The sequence below is a fragment of the Drosophila gunungcola genome, assembly GCF_025200985.1.
Source record: "Drosophila gunungcola strain Sukarami chromosome 2R unlocalized genomic scaffold, Dgunungcola_SK_2 000012F, whole genome shotgun sequence".
In the NCBI taxonomy this organism is placed as follows: Eukaryota; Metazoa; Arthropoda; class Insecta; order Diptera; family Drosophilidae; genus Drosophila; species Drosophila gunungcola.
Genome location: NW_026453170.1, coordinates 2,178,188 through 2,193,317, shown reverse-complemented (window position 1 = coordinate 2,193,317; position 15,130 = coordinate 2,178,188). Strand labels below are relative to the sequence as shown.

General features: G+C 47.1%; 6 protein-coding genes across 8 annotated transcripts; 5 read left to right on the top strand and 1 right to left on the bottom strand.

The window, feature by feature from the left end:
• The first annotated feature begins 213 nt into the window (after nt 1–213).
• On the top strand, nt 214–2,150 carry LOC128255809 (juvenile hormone epoxide hydrolase 1). The gene is made up of 3 exons (XM_052985568.1): nt 214–771; nt 835–1,039; nt 1,169–2,150. The coding sequence occupies exons 1-3, from the start codon at nt 371–373 to the stop codon at nt 1,967–1,969; spliced, it is 1,407 nt and encodes a 468-aa protein (XP_052841528.1). The 5' UTR covers nt 214–370; the 3' UTR covers nt 1,970–2,150.
• A 1,209-nt stretch (nt 2,151–3,359) lies between these two features.
• LOC128255826 (juvenile hormone epoxide hydrolase 1) lies at nt 3,360–5,853 on the top strand. The gene is made up of 4 exons (XM_052985589.1): nt 3,360–3,649; nt 3,952–4,151; nt 4,273–4,480; nt 4,944–5,853. Exons 1-4 carry the CDS (start codon nt 3,452–3,454, stop codon nt 5,727–5,729), a joined length of 1,392 nt encoding a protein of 463 aa, XP_052841549.1. The 5' UTR covers nt 3,360–3,451; the 3' UTR covers nt 5,730–5,853.
• Nucleotides 5,854–6,604: 751 nt separating this feature from the next.
• On the top strand, nt 6,605–8,326 carry LOC128255831 (juvenile hormone epoxide hydrolase 1). Its single transcript, XM_052985593.1, is given in 5 exon segments — nt 6,605–6,864; nt 6,943–7,142; nt 7,194–7,404; nt 7,463–8,180; nt 8,183–8,326. Coding segments are annotated over 5 exon segments (1,422 nt in total). The 5' UTR covers nt 6,605–6,654; the 3' UTR covers nt 8,266–8,326.
• A 371-nt stretch (nt 8,327–8,697) lies between these two features.
• Nucleotides 8,698–9,855, top strand: LOC128255833 (microtubule-associated protein RP/EB family member 1). Of its 3 annotated transcripts, none has more exons than XM_052985598.1 (3): nt 8,698–8,896; nt 8,976–9,109; nt 9,166–9,855. In XM_052985598.1, exons 2-3 carry the CDS (start codon nt 8,980–8,982, stop codon nt 9,780–9,782), a joined length of 747 nt encoding a protein of 248 aa, XP_052841558.1. In that variant the 5' UTR covers nt 8,698–8,896; nt 8,976–8,979; the 3' UTR covers nt 9,783–9,855. The 3 variants fall into 3 exon arrangements, with proteins under 3 accessions (XP_052841558.1, XP_052841556.1, XP_052841557.1); XM_052985596.1 differs by having other exon boundaries at nt 8,973–9,109; XM_052985597.1 differs by having other exon boundaries at nt 8,950–9,109.
• Nucleotides 9,772–10,889, bottom strand: LOC128255832 (coiled-coil domain-containing protein 130 homolog). The gene has a single exon (XM_052985595.1). The coding sequence runs from the start codon at nt 10,800–10,802 to the stop codon at nt 9,852–9,854; it is 951 nt and encodes a 316-aa protein (XP_052841555.1). The 5' UTR covers nt 10,803–10,889; the 3' UTR covers nt 9,772–9,851.
• Nucleotides 10,890–11,165: 276 nt separating this feature from the next.
• LOC128255952 (methionine--tRNA ligase, cytoplasmic) lies at nt 11,166–14,930 on the top strand. Its single transcript, XM_052985874.1, has 6 exons — nt 11,166–11,402; nt 11,490–11,611; nt 11,686–12,521; nt 12,578–12,682; nt 12,743–13,894; nt 13,950–14,930. The coding sequence occupies exons 1-6, from the start codon at nt 11,300–11,302 to the stop codon at nt 14,692–14,694; spliced, it is 3,063 nt and encodes a 1,020-aa protein (XP_052841834.1). The 5' UTR covers nt 11,166–11,299; the 3' UTR covers nt 14,695–14,930.
• Nucleotides 14,931–15,130: the final 200 nt, after the last annotated feature.

The following is a 15,130-nucleotide window of genomic DNA, read 5'->3' as shown; positions in this document are numbered from 1 at the left end:
CAAGCACCGAAAACATGAACTTTGAAATAAAATATAATAATCGCAAATGGGTTTAATGAGCAAAGAGCAAGGTGACGAGCACATTTTGCACCACTGTGCACGATAGCAAGCGGTATCTAAACGAATTTATAAATATAATACGAACGTATACTATAACGGCGACAGCGAATTTCGATAGAGCTTTGCGAGACAATTTGGGGAATGAGAAAATGCGACGGCAGTCAGTTCTTCAGCGGCTTTCTGGGGGCAACGGTGGTCTTTGCTTCGGATTTGGACTCGGATTCGGGATCAGAAACCATTATCTCTGGTGGGAGGTGCGAGGCTCATTTAAATTCACAACGAGCGGAAGCTAATTGCGGCAGCGGCCAGAATGAAGTGCCTGATAGTGTTCGGGCTGATTGTGGCCCTGTTCGGTGCCTTCGTGGGCTACGGCTACGTGGTGTTCACGGACCTCACCAAGCCCCTGCCCAAGCCCGAGTTCAAGGACAACACCTACTGGGGTCCTGGCGACGGCAAGGACTTTGTGCCCGACGAGAAGATCTACGAGTTCAAGCTACAAGTGCCGCAGGAGGAGATCGATGAGCTGCGCAAGGAACTTAACCGCACCCTGAAACTCACCGATCCGCTGGACGGGATCGCCTTCGAGTACGGTTTCAACACCTATGCGCTGGAGCAGTTTGTGGACTACTGGCGGGACAAGTACCTGACCAAGTGGGACGAGCGCCAGGAGCTGTTCAATTCGTTCAAGCAGTACAAGACCGAAATCCAGGGGTGGGTGGAAAAGCCTTTGTTTATATATTCAAATGGCATACCAATGACCTGATTCTCCTGCAGCTTGAACATCCACTTCATTCACGAGCAGGCCTCTGAGGAAGCCAAGGCCAGGAAGCATGTGTATCCGCTGCTGCTGCTCCACGGCTGGCCAGGATCGGTGCGCGAGTTCTATGATTTCATACCCATGCTCACCAAGGACCAAAACATCACGGACTTTGCTTTCGAGGTGGTGGCTCCCTCGCTGGTGGGCTACGGATGGTCTGATGTGAGTAGCTGTGAGGGAAATCTTTAAACGGTTCCAAAGCTTTGGTAAAACGGTAATAGTAAAGACCAAAAAGCTTATTAACCACATGACAATCATCGAATACCACTGATAACAAAATCTTTACCCTAGGCTGCTACTCGTCCCGGATTTAATGCCGCCGAAATGGCCACCGTGATGCGGAACCTGATGCTCCGTCTGGGCCACAAGAAGTTCTTCGTCCAGGGCGGAGATTGGGGCAGCATCATTGGCAGCAACCTGGCCACTCTCTATCCGGAGAACGTGATTGGCTACCACTCGAACATGTGCGTCCTGCACTCGCCACTGGCCATTCTTAAAGGAATCTACGGCAGCTTCTACCCGGAGAAGTACCTGCCCTCCAGATTCTTTGTAGACCATCACTTTCCCGTGTGGGACAAGTGGCTGGAGCTGCTGAAGGAGAGCGGCTACTTCCACATCCAGGCCACCAAGCCGGACACGATTGGAGCAGCCCTGACCTCCAGTCCCGTCGGCCTGGCCTCCTACATCCTGGAGAAGTTCCAGACCTGCACGAATCCCGGCCTACAGCAGGACTTCGGCGCCATAGTCACGGTCTTCGGTCTGGAGGCGGTGCTGGACAACCTGATGGTCTACTACCTGACCAACTCGGCCACCACGGCGGCCCGTTTCTATCTGGAGAACGTGTCCAAGACGTACAGGGATCTGCAGCTAGACCGCGTCCAGTCCCCGGTTCCCATGGGCTGTGCCCGCTTCCGGTTTGACCTGCCCTCGGTGACCGACTGGCAGCTGAGGGACAAGTTCCCCAACCTGAAGCACTCCATGTACTTCCAGCAGGGCAGCCACTTCGCCGCCCTGGAGATGCCGGCCATGTTGTACAACGACTTCACCGCCTTTGCCGGCAAGATTGGTCTCCATGATGAGGAGAAGAAATAAACTGTTTCCTATTACAAGCACTCAATCTTTGTACTGTGGTTTAACCAGACCTGAGGTAATAATATATTGACGTGCTGTTTAAACTAGGCACCTATTACTTTGTAGTCCTAATGTCGTGATGTAAATTTCTTTAAAATTAAACATGCAACGTAAGCTCAATACAAATTGGCCATAAAATCTATATTGATTTTTTGTAGCTAAGTTGTTTTTTTTTATTTAAATGACATCAAATTTTCTAATCTGCGGCTATATTTAGTATCGTGCGCATCGTCACTACATTTACAGCCGTCCTTAGTGATGTAGTTTAAACAAAATATTTTAAACACCATTAACAACTTTATTTTCTGTTAATCCAAGTCATTACTTTTAAACATTTTGAAATACATGTCTCTAAAAAAAAATGTGGGAACACTATAGACGAGTTTCCCGACTATTAAATAACCCTTACTCAGCTAATTAACTTCAAACTAAGTATTGTCCCTACAAAACGTTCAAAGGCAGAGGACTCCAAAACCGTATAACTTCTAAATTATTAGATCGATTTTTTTTTTGTTTTTTTTTTAATGATAAATATGACCGAGACACACACCCAGAGTCCAACATCTACAGTTTAAAATGCCTCAGGGTGACAGTTCATACTTTTATAATTTGTGGGCGTTAGAGTGGGAGTGGCTCCGTTTAGAAATAAACTTGCACTGAGTAGGAACTACGAGAAACTGCTTGCCAAGTCCCAATTCGGAAACGCTTCCTTGTACCTGTTACATACTTTTCAACGAATACAATATACTCTTTTACTCTTTTTACGAGTAACAGGTATAACTAGCAAGCAATTGACTAGAAAAGCCTAGAGCCTAATAGCCTCATTAGTTGTTTCTGATATAAAATAAGAATTCCAAAGGTCTCGTATCGAGATTACGATAGGACAGCCTTAGTGTATTTATGATGTAAACAATTGATTTGAATTGTACCTTATTTACTGTCATTTCATAAATGCGATTGATTGTCTATTGACTTGAATCGAAGCTTTAGCGTGTTAATAATTGAAATTCGCAATCATTATTATTTGATTTACTTTGTATTCAGCTCAACCACAATAATTTATTTACATTCTAAGCATGAATCGCTTCTCCCCAATTTAGTTCTACGCTTTTGCAGCTTTGACCAACTGATAAACGCAACTGCATGATCATCCTCATTAACTAGCATTAAAGCTTTGTTTCATGACTTGCTCTCCTTCAATTTTTGTGCAAAAGCTCTCTCTCTCTCTCTAGCATTTTTTGCCTTATCATGCTCACATTGCAGTGCAGCTGGACATACGATCCAATTGCGATCCACTTGCGATCGACAAGCCGGCAAAAGCTTTCGTTTGCCGGTTGTTTGCTATTTAAAATCATTTGTGCTTGGCGATCGCATACAAGCAGCTGTGCAGTTGATGTCTCCAAATATATATAGTATATATATATAGAATACTGTAGTGACACAATGGCGAACGTCTGGGTGCGGATCCTGATCGGAGGCCTGGCCATACTGGCGGCCGTCGGCTATAAGAACTATCGCGAGCTTTCGGCGCCCGGCAAGAGGCCCGATCTGGACAACAATGCCTACTGGGGTCCAGCGTTAAAGGAATCCTATCGAGAGAACAAGGCCATCCTGCCCTACGACATCAGCGTTAAGCCTGAGGTAAGATTCGAGTATGGAAACAAATTATATACATATAAACATGTTTAGCAGATACGTACGATACAGCTTGTACGTTTTATACTCTTCCTTATCAATATGGGTCTTATAACCAAAATATCATGATGATATTTAATGATTGCCCAAGTATTGAAATATGTTTGCTTCAAATGAAGTGATAACGTAATCAAGAAGAAATAAAAAATGTATCATTTTATAGATACATATATTATTTTATAACAGAATCATTAAGCTAATTCTACCCAAACCTTTTTTTAATAATCCTTATCCTTTCAATCGCCCAGGTAATTGAGGATCTGAAGAACCAGCTAAGTCGTCCTTCGAAGGCCCAGGCGCCGCTGGAGGGTGTGGGATTCGAGTACGGTTTCAATGCCAACGAGTTGGCCAAGGTGGTGAAATACTGGCGTGATACTTATTTGGCCAAGTGGAGCGACCGCGAGCAGTACCTCAAGAAGCTGGATCACTACCAAACGGAGATTCAGGGGTTAGTTGCGGAACTCTAATGCCAATCCATTGCCCCCATGCATAATTAGTTGCCGGCAAGTGGACCTGCATTTGCACATTAACCCCGAGACTTGACCCCAAACGCGTTCCTCTTTTCGCAGTTTGAAAATTCACTTTATTCATGCCAAGCCCACCCAGGTGAAGGGCCAGAAGCCCAAGAAGGTGCTGCCCCTGCTCTTGATGCACGGCTGGCCCGGAACCGTCCGCGAATTCTATGACTTCATTCCCCTGCTGACCACGCCGAACGAAAAAGACGACTACGTCTTCGAGGTGATTGCGCCCAGTCTGCCAGGCTATGGATGGTCTCAGGTTAGTACTGTCGTTCCATTAAATATTTATTGCCTTAAGAATGAGTAATTAAAATTAAACTACTTAATAACATATTTTTCGCAAATTTGTTGTGCAATGGTTTAAGCACAGATAATAAATACTTTGCAATTATTATTAATGTTGGATTCGTCGATCTATTTACTTGTTGTATCTATTTGCCGTTTTGAAATCAAGAATTTGTTAAAAAAAAAACATTTTAATACATTTTTGAATATCTATTTGCTCATCTAAATAAATTGTATTATATAATATATATATAATAATTGATAAATATATTTTTCACTTCAGAGATACACAACATACAATAAGTATTTCTTAAACAAATTTCATTACTTAATATTCTAGCTGTTGTAATATTTGCGCATATATTACGTTTCATTAATTTGCATTGTAAATTCACTAGGAGTTTATTATTAATGACCAATCAATTTACCATTTTTAGGGCTCTTCGAAAACTGGATTCGGTGTGGCCCAAGTGGCCGTGGTGATGCGCAACCTGATGCTGCGAGTGGGATTCGATAAGTTCCTGGTGCAGGGCGGCGACTGGGGCTCGATAATTGGATCCAATGTAGCCGCACTCTTTCCGGAGAACGTACTGGGATACCATTCGAACATGTGCGGAAACAACAGCCCCCTGGGCCAGATAAAGTTGGTGCTGGCCTCGTTCTTCCCCAGCTGGTTTGTGGACAGCCGGCACGCCAGTTTCTACAAGGGATTGGGACACATGTTCGGCATTATATTGCAGGAAATGGGCTATGCCCACATACAGGCCTCAAAGCCAGACACCATCGGCAATGCCCTGATCGACAGTCCAACAGGACTGGCTGCCTATATTCTAGAGAAGTTCTCCACGTGGACGAACCCCGCATTTAGATCGCTTCCGGATGGCGGACTCACCAAGAGGTTCACCTACGACCAGCTGCTGGACAATGTGATGATCTATTATGTGACCAATTCCATTACCACCTCCGTGCGCCTGTACTCCGAGTCCATGGTTGCCTCGCAGTTAGCCCTGGCTGTGGACAGCTTGCCCATCAAGGCCAAGTCTGGATGCACTCGCTTTGCCCATGAGATCGTGCACACCCCCGACTCGGTTCTAGCCAACAAGTTCCCGAATCTGGTGCACAGTACCCACCACCAGGACGGCGGTCACTTCCCTGCCTTTGAGCTGCCCCAGCAGCTGTACGATGACTTCGTTAGCTTTGTCCAGAAGGCCGATTTGTCCTGAACAACTCATAATTAGTTCTAGGAATGTATTGTAATATTGTGTTAATGTAGACTGTGTCTGTTGCGAAAATTAAAACAAATCGGCTTGGTGATTGAATTTGCCTTATCTGCTTTGAAAACCAAAAGTGGAAGAGTTTTTTGTTTGAAAACTTTGATAAGTGAAAGATTGGAGAACCAAGGGGCAGTTTTGTGTTTGCTTTATATAGGTATTTTTATGCATACACAGATAAATCTAAGCTGGGAACATTCTTACGTAAGTTTCACTGGTTGTCTGTAGTCGGCTTGGAAATACCCTCTATAAAGTGGTTTTTAAATAAATTAATTTTTGATAAAGTTAAGTAAATATTAAAATTCACAGTATTTAGTAATAAATAAATAACATTTTAAGCTCTTTTTAAGTAATTTTTGATAAATCTTAAAGATATATTTATCTTAACCGAAAACTTTTTATGTCAAATTATAATACACTTAACAAAACTTTAATTTTGAACTCTTATTTTCATGATAAATCAAGGCTAGCTTTGATTAAATCCAAAATACAAGGTATATCTACCTAACCTGGAACACCAGCTGCGTCGCAAAATATCAATTATACCCGCACCCCCCTCTTTCTCCATATACCAATAGGTTCCCCCTAAAAACTTCAAACATAAACCGATGCGAAAGCTTTGCCGAGTAAATAAACAAACAAATTGCTCCAGCCGAGTAATAGTCATCCACGATTTGAGAAGCCGCTACGGCGACTCAGTGGAGTCCAAAGTGAACCCGTCGATAAGCCTTAACTGATCGGCTGTAGGGCGGTCACTCAAAGTCGCTTATCATGGTGAGCGACGAAAACGAGAGCTGCGCCCACGATGATATGCCGGAATCGTCGGAATCGGAGCAGCGATCCCAGTCAGTGTGAGTGGATCTGCCGACAGCGAAGGATGGGTGTTACGGTTAAAATTCTGGTCTTGTTACTGGCCATTGGCGGCGGGTTGGTCTACAGGAATGTGAGCCAACTGTGGGCCGACTTGCCCATTCCCCAGCTGGATCCTCAGCAGTGGTGGGGCGATGAAGCCGAGCCGAAGGACTATGCCGCCTACCTAGCCAACAGTTCGGAGGTGATTGGCAATAGGCTTAGCTACCCGGAGAAGGTGAGTGGGGCTATCTGTTATTTGATTTTTAATTACTACTACACATTTATTGACACATACTATCTGGACTATCTGCAGACCATTGCTGATTTGAAAAGCCGCCTCAACCGCACCCTGCGCCTAACGCCCCCTCTCGAGGGCGTGGCTTTCGAGTACGGATTCAACACGGATTACCTTAAGGAGGTCGTGGAATACTGGCGTGACGACTACCTGCCTCGTTGGCGCGAACGCGAGGTGTTCCTGTGGCAGTTCAACCACTTCACCACCGAAATTCAGGGGTGAGATAAGAGCGGCACTTATCATATCCACAGATAGTAACGGACTTTTAGGCTACGCATGCACTTCCTCCACCTGATGGTTTACGACGACAACAAAGTGGGCAAGCAGCACTATCCGGTGCTGTTGCTGCACGGCTGGCCGGGATCGGTGCGGGAGTTCTACGACCTCATCCATCTGCTGCACCAGAGCAACCTGGACAAGAACAACAAGTACATCTTCAACGTGGTGGTGCCCAGTTTGCCGGGCTATGGCTGGTCGGAGGTGGGTATGGGCTTGTTCTAAGGCCTGTTCACAAGCTTATCCTTCTCTGATCTTGCAGGGCACTTCGAGGAAGGGTCTGGGTCCCGCTCAGGTGGCCGTGATAATGAGGAATCTTATGCTGCGCTTGGGCTACGACAAGTTCTTCATCCAGGGTGGAGATTGGGGCAGCATCATTGGCAGCAACATGGCCACCTTATATCCGGAAAATGTCCTTGGTTACCACTCGAACTTGTGCAACAATATGAGTCCTAAATCCTTGGTTAAGGGTTTTGCGGCCAGTTTTTGGCCCAGTTTGTTTGTGCCCTCCGGCTTTGAGGACTTCTTCTTCCCGAAGTCCAATGAACTGAAGTACCTGATGGAGGAGAGCGGCTACTTCCACATCCAAGCCACCAAACCGGACACCATTGGAGCCGCACTCACGGACAATCCAGTGGGACTGGCCGCCTATATTCTGGAGAAGTTCTCCACGTGGACCAATCCCAGCTACCGATCACTGAAGGATGGAGGACTCACAAAGCGCTACAAAATGGACGCCCTGCTGGACAACCTGATGATCTACTACCTGACCAACTCGATCACCACCTCGCAGCGTCTGTATGCGGAGCAGTACGCCCAGGAGCAGCAGAACTTGCGCCTGGAGAGGGTTCCCACTAAAGTGCCCACGGGATGTGCCCGGTTCAAGAGTGACATCATGCATTTCCTGGACATCCAGTTGAAGGACAAGTTCACGAACCTGGTGCACAGCACCTACCACAAAAAGGGTGGGCACTTTGCCGCTTGGAGGTGCCAAAGGTGCTCTACCAGGACTTTATCGAGTTTGTAAAGACGGTGGAACGCAAATTTAGAATTAAGTCGCTGTAAATGTTGTTGTTAATAAAGACAGCTCCTTTTCAAAAAGGGCGGTTTTGTGCTGTTATCGATATTTTATTTGGTTTTGATCCTGGAGGGTATAATTTTTGCACTCTTCGTACCTAAGTTGGGCTTTAAAATAAAGGCATAACAAAATGTAATTAGTTGAAATATTTTAAGGGTAACCAAACAGAGTAAATCCATTAATTTTTTTAAATATAAATAATATACAATATATACACAAATTTCAAAATACAGCTTATTATATACATTTTATTGGGGTTTTACTTGTTGAGATAGGTTATAAATTTTAAAGAAACTTTTTTGTATTATATTTGGGCTTTGAGCTTTATTTGCATAATTTATATTTTTTAAAGTGGGTAAAAATACTGAAAATGGTACCTGGCTATGCAGCTAGGTACAGGCGTGTTAAGATGCCTCCCATCACTGATCCTGGAAACATTACAATCGGGAATCGAAGTAAAAGAAATTGCAAACCATTTCGACTAGGAAATTGATCAGCAAACTAAGCAAATAAAACTCTATAATTATTTTGTGTGAGAAGCAGAGCAGGCTGGACCGTAAGCTCACTGAATAGTCTATATACATACAACGTTCCACCAAATATCAAAAAGAGTAAACGGTAATTAGAGACAAAGAAGCCCCTAAAGACAAGTAAAGGAGTAACAGTAAAAGGTTGACATTTTCTACCATCCAAGAAGAACGATGACTGACCTTAAGTTAACCGTGGCTTTAACCAGCGTGAATGGGGAGAATATGTCCCGGCACGATATGCTGCAGTGGGTCAACAACATGGTTCAGGGTCACTTCAAGAAGATCGAGGAGCTCTGCTCTGGTAAAAACCCCCAAAATATTTACTTTTACGAAGCTAACAGCGATGATTTTCCCAAGGTGCCGCCTACTGCCAGATGATGGAGATGATCTTTCCCAACTGCATTAACCTGAAGCGCGTGAAGATGAGCGCCAAACTGGAGCACGAGTATCTGCACAATCTTAGGCTCTTCCAGGAGGCTTTCAATCGCCTAAAACTGGACAAAACCGTGCCCATCGATCGTCTGATTAAGGGACGATTCCAAGACAACTTCGAGTTCCTGCAATGGTTCAAGAAGTTCTTTGATTCGCAGGCACCGGGCCTGGAGAACATCAAGTCCTTGGCCAATGCACCGGTGATCAAGCCCATCAAGCCGCGTGTTTTCGCCAAGGAGCAGTCTCCAGTCAACGCCAGTGATGATGCCCTCAAGGAACTGATTGGGGAAATGCAGACCCTTAGCCTGAGGAGAGACGACATTATGGAGGAGACTAACCAGTGCTTCAACAAGTTGCGCTTGGTCGAGGATCTGGTGAACGACATGTTCAACGACGCGAAGCACGTGGAGTTGTGTAAGCGCATTCAAGCGGTGCTCTACAAAACGATAGACGGTGGGATAAACGAAGAACCCATCGAGGTGAATCCGGATGATGGAGGTGAAGGCGCTAAACCCGCGGATGAAAATGAAGGATTGTATTAGGGTTTTTTTTTGGTACAGCGTTCTGTTTTTATAATTATTGTATTATGTATAAACAAATCCCTTGTGAATTCAGCCATTTGAGTCATTGTCTGAGGAGGAGTAGTCGCCCACCAAGCTCTGGGATTTGGCATTCGAGGTGGGGGCTTTAGCTTCGTCTAGTTTTCGGCGCCGGATGCCCAGATCCTGAAGTTGAAGCTGGCTATTTAGCGCTTTTTGTCGCTTGAGGCCACCAAAAGTGGTAGCTGTCGCACCCGGCAGCGCTGGGCGCATGAGGAGCTCCAGCCGCTGCTCAGACTCCCTCTCCAGAGCAGACTTAGTCTGCAACTTCATCAGGGCGGCCATTTCCCGGTCCTGACTGGTTTCCGGCAGGAGGGCAATGTCCAGACTGCTTTTGGCCAGCAGCTGGCGGTCCTGCTCCTGCTGGCCCTTGATCTCCTGCTTCTGCTGGCGGAACTCGGCACGCAGGCGACAATTGGCCATGTAGCTGTCATCCCAGAGAGTCATGTTGCGCTCTACCAGCTTCTGGAGCACCGGTTTGGCGTCCGCCGCTGCCTTGGCATCCTTGGCTTGGTGTTCCAGCTTGTACATGGCGTCGTCGAAGAGGCGCTTCTGCACCTCTTTGGTTTCCGGCACAACCTGCTCGTTCTGCAGGGGATCCCAGCGGTTCTCCTGCCGTCGCGCGCCCGAGAGTATGACATAGTCTAGATTGCCCGGGTCCGTCTGAATCTCGAAGTGGTTATCGCACAAGTGGCACTTCATCCGGAACTTGAAGATGGGCGTGGTGTAGTACATCCCCACCTTGGTCTTCTCCGCATTGTAGCGCACTCCCATGCCGATGTGGTTCTTGCATCCGTCGCACCAGATATTGTAGGGCATCTCGAAGCGGATGATGATGATCCCCAGGTGGATCTTGCGGGCGCGTTCCCGCAGGGCATGGGTGCCCTGGAACTTGTTGAGGCCGCCCTTCTTCGGGTCATAGTCGGGCGGGTAGTATTTATTCTGACCCTTGCGTTCACCCATTTTGAAAGTGCTAGGAGAATCAAACTAAGAACAAGTTTGCTATTCGGAAGCCAAAACGTAAATAACAACTTGTAAATTTTCCAGACAAAAGCTAAATGCTATAAAACTGCAGAAGAGACAGCTGATTCGAAGCCGCTAGTGGTGGCCCTATCAGTTAATCGAAAATAAATCAAAATAAAAACGATATTCACGCTGTCTGTTAAAGGTTTATAAATGTAGAATTTAATTCTTAAATAGTTATTTTTTTTGTAAAGAAGTTATTCACTTTGGATATTTCACAGTACATAAAGAACAAGTGGTCTCAGAAGCTTGCGATATTTTCGAATAGGCAGACCTAGCTTGAAAAGTAAATCGATAACAGCACTGACGGCGTGACAGCTTTTCTGATCGTCCCATCTCTAATAAAATAGTTTCTCGTGGGCATCCACAATTAGCTTGGATTTTAAACCGTTTTTGCCACGTAAATTGAAATAAAACTAGTGCCCGATCCCGGCAAGATGATAATCTACACGAACGAAGGCAATCCGCTGGGACTGCAGCTGCTGATGCTGGCCAAATTCGCCAAGCGGCCGGTGCAGGTGCAGTTGGTTAACCTAAATGGTGAGTTCCTCTTCGGATTCTTAACGAATTCCGGGGAAATGCACTCCAGTGACTAATTTCTGATGCAATAACTGTTGGCCATTGCAGATGCCAAGTACAAGGATTTGCTGGTGCTGCCCACTTTGGAACTGGACAACGGGCTGCGACTGTTCTCGCCGGCTGCCATTGCTAAGTACCTTCTCGTGGACGAGGGACAGCTGCGGGATGAGGTAGGGCTCCCAAAAACATTTTACTGGGCCGCGACCCCTGAAGGTCAAACTAATTTGTGTGTGCTTCCCCGCAGTGGCTGGAGTGGTCTGCCACGTTGCTGGCTCCCGCATTGGCCCACCACATGGCCGTGGGCCACAAGGCGGATGCCAATGCGTTGCCCGTGCTGAACGCTCTGGTCAAGAAGCTGGATGACAGCCTGAAATCCTCGCCCTTCCTGGCTGGCGACAAACCCAGTGCCGCCGACATCGCCGTATGGTCGCTCCTGGCTCCAGACGGCACCCTTAAGGGCGCCCAGAACGTGGACAGTCTGAGGGATTGGTATGGTAGGATTAAAGCCCTGCCAGAGGTGCAGGAAGTCCTGGCCGAGCAGCCGCTGAAAGATCTATCCTTCAATGCGCTTCAGCAGTCCAATCGGTACGGCGGATTGCATCATGTCCCACTAAAACGCCTCAGCCTGGCGGATGTGGGCAAGCTGCTGGTGGATACCACGCCCACGGTAGCGGATACTGTTACAGATGAGGAGATCTCCGCGGCACAAGCTGCTTTCACATACACAGCTCCCAAGGAAATTAAGGAGGAGCGAACTGTGCTTCCCAAGGCTGGTGAGCGCAACGTGCTCATCACCTCGGCTCTGCCGTACGTCAACAATGTGCCCCATTTGGGCAACATCATTGGTTGTGTCCTGTCTGCGGATATCTATGCCCGTTACTCGCGTTCCGCTGGATACAACACACTGTTGATCTGCGGCACGGATGAGTACGGCACAGCCACAGAGAATAAGGCCTTAGCCGAGAACCTTACTCCTCGAGAGATCTGCGACAAGTACTTTGAACTGCACAACGCCATCTACCGCTGGTTCGGCATTGGTTTTGATTATTTTGGACGCACCACCACCCAAGAGCAAACAGAGTGAGCACCGGCTTCTTAAGCTAATAATCCCTAACTAACCATTTTTCGTTTATCAGCATTGTGCAGGAGGCTTTTAAGGATGTCCTAAAAGCTGGCTACATTATCACAGAGAGCGTGGAGCAGTTGCTATGCCAGAAGTGCGATCGCTTTTTAGCTGATCGGTGAGTGCTTGAGATTTTTTTTTTCTCAGCAACTCAAACTGATTTATAAATTCCTAACAGATTCGTGGAGGGCACCTGCCCGCATCCTGGGTGTGGATACGAGGATGCCCGTGGCGATCAGTGCGACAAGTGCGGCAAGCTGGTAAATGCCACTGAACTGATCCGACCTCGCTGCAAGGTGTGCAACAGCGCCCCTGTGCTGCGTTCCTCCGATCAGTTGTTCATCGATCTGCCAAAGTCGGAACCACAGCTCAAGGAATGGGTGGACAAGTCGGAGGGAGGATGGACCCACAACGCCAAGGTTATAACGAGAGCGTGGCTAAAGGAGGGTCTCAAGCCGCGATGCATTACCCGCGACCTGAAGTGGGGAATCCCCGTTCCGCATGATGGTTTCGAAAAGAAGGTATTCTACGTGTGGTTCGATGCTCCGTTCGGATATGTGTCCATGACCAAGCGCTACACCAAGGAGTACCAGCAGTGGTGGCAGCCAGCCAAGGGCACGGACGTGGAGCTCTTCCAGTTCATGGCCAAGGACAACGTGCCATTCCACTCGGTGGTGTGGCCCAGTGTCCTGTTAGCTATTAACAAGGGCCACACGCTGGTCTCCCACATCATGGCCACCGAGTATCTGAACTACGAGGACGGCAAGTTCAGCAAGAGCCGTGGTATTGGCGTCTTTGGCAACGATGCTCAGGAGACGGGCATTCCAGCTGATGTGTGGCGTTTCTATTTGGCCTCCGCCCGGCCCGAAGGTCAGGACTCCAGCTTCAGTTGGAACGATCTCGCTGCCCGCAACAACTCGGAGTTGCTGAACAACTTGGGCAACTTTGTGAACCGCGCTTTGGTCTTCTGCGAAAAGAACTTCAACAGCACTGTCCCAGAGGTGGCTGCCACTCAGGACGAACTTGTGCTGCTGGCCTTGATCAACCGTGAGCTACGAGGTTACATCAACTCCCTGGAAAAGGCGAAGCTGCGTGATGGCATCCGTCACCTGCTGGCTATTTCTCGACATGGCAATGGTTACATGCAGGCCCAGCAACCATGGGTGCTGCTTAAGGGCAACGATGATCAAAAGAAGCGTGCGGCCACCATTATTGGACTGTGTGCCAACATTGCCTGCCTCTTGGCCAATCTCCTCTTCCCTTACATGCCATCCACGGCCAGGACATTGTTCGGTCAGCTCAACGCTAAGCAGACGCCTCTAAATGCGGAGTAAGTGCTTTTATAATTGATAGTCAAAATTATTCTTATTTATACTTTGTCCCAGAAAACCGCTTGCCACTTTGCTACTCCCCGCTGGTCACAAAATCGGCAAACCTGCTCCACTGTTTGCCAAACTTGAGCAGTCGTTTATCGATGAACTCAAGGGCAAGTACGGCGGAGCCCAAGAAACAAAGGCTGCTGTCCAAAACCAAACCAGAGCAGCGGATTTGGAGCAAGCTGTGCAGGCTCAGGCGGATAAAGTGCGTCAGCTGAAGGCGAGCACCAAGGACAAGGCTGTGTGGCAACCCGAGGTGACCAAACTGCTGGAACTCAAGAAGCAGCTGGAGGAGGCTAAGAAGTCCGCTCCTGCTCCTGCTCCCGCTCCCGCTTCTACTCCCCCGAATGGCTCACAATCAGTGCAAGATCTGGAAAAGGCTATCCAGGAGCAGGGTGACAAGGTGCGCAAGCTGAAGGGCAGCACAAAAGACAAAGCAGTGTGGCAGCCAGAAGTAAACATTCTGCTGGACCTCAAAAAGAAACTGGAAGCGGCACAAAAAGCAGCCAAGGCATCTCCTGTCGCCGAAGCTTCTGCTCCTACTGCCTCCCCCTCTGCAGACGCAGCCCAAGTCAAAGCATTGGAAGACAAAATTGCTCAGCAGGGCGAAAAGGTCAGGACCCTGAAGGCCTCAGGGGATGCCTCCGTGTGGAAGCCCGAAGTTGACACCCTGGTCGCCCTGAAGAACCAACTGGCGGCACTGACTGGAGTCCCAGTCGCTGGTGGTCAGAGCAAGGGCAAGAAGAAGAAGTAGGGCTTAGGCCCATCGCGCTTCATAACTATTAACCATGCTGGACATTTTTTACCTCAACTCTTCTAATCACGCATTCGATGGCAGTTTTTAGTCACGAACTGGCACAGTTCTATTCATTTTTTTAAGTTATGCGCTTGCATTTAAAAAACTTTCGTATTTATTCGAAGTATGGCTAAATATTCAGTTAGTAATTTATTGAGTTTGTGAAGAAAACATTAAATCCATTGACTTTGAAAGGAGTTGAATTTTAAATTTCGATTAAGCATTACGGGACTTGTTATCGATATCATGGCCTAGTGATGTGCCACAAAGTGATTTGTTATTATCATGGTAAGTGCTGGTAATAAGCATTTTATTTTGTTAAACTTGTAGTCAATGTTGGTTAATATTTAAAAAAATTAAGTTTTTAAAACATGTGTTGAAACAGTTTGCAGAG

Bases quoted from the DNA above. Each gene is read 5' to 3' on its own strand.
- LOC128255809 (XM_052985568.1), top strand. From the start codon at position 371: ATGAAGTGCCTGATAGTGTTCGGGCTGATTGTGGCCCTGTTCGGTGCC. The intron at 772-834 runs GTGGGTGGAAAA...ATTCTCCTGCAG, and splicing joins TACAAGACCGAAATCCAGGG to CTTGAACATCCACTTCATTC. The intron at 1,040-1,168 runs GTGAGTAGCTGT...TCTTTACCCTAG, and splicing joins TGGGCTACGGATGGTCTGAT to GCTGCTACTCGTCCCGGATT.
- LOC128255826 (XM_052985589.1), top strand. From the start codon at position 3,452: ATGGCGAACGTCTGGGTGCGGATCCTGATCGGAGGCCTGGCCATACTG. The intron at 3,650-3,951 runs GTAAGATTCGAG...TCAATCGCCCAG, and splicing joins ACATCAGCGTTAAGCCTGAG to GTAATTGAGGATCTGAAGAA. The intron at 4,152-4,272 runs GTTAGTTGCGGA...CTCTTTTCGCAG, and splicing joins TACCAAACGGAGATTCAGGG to TTTGAAAATTCACTTTATTC.
- LOC128255833 (XM_052985598.1), top strand. From the start codon at position 8,980: ATGACTGACCTTAAGTTAACCGTGGCTTTAACCAGCGTGAATGGGGAG. The intron at 9,110-9,165 runs GTAAAAACCCCC...GATTTTCCCAAG, and splicing joins GATCGAGGAGCTCTGCTCTG to GTGCCGCCTACTGCCAGATG.
- LOC128255832 (XM_052985595.1), bottom strand. From the start codon at position 10,802: ATGGGTGAACGCAAGGGTCAGAATAAATACTACCCGCCCGACTATGAC.
- LOC128255952 (XM_052985874.1), top strand. From the start codon at position 11,300: ATGATAATCTACACGAACGAAGGCAATCCGCTGGGACTGCAGCTGCTG. The intron at 11,612-11,685 runs GTAGGGCTCCCA...GCTTCCCCGCAG, and splicing joins AGGGACAGCTGCGGGATGAG to TGGCTGGAGTGGTCTGCCAC. The intron at 12,522-12,577 runs GTGAGCACCGGC...TTCGTTTATCAG, and splicing joins ACCACCCAAGAGCAAACAGA to CATTGTGCAGGAGGCTTTTA.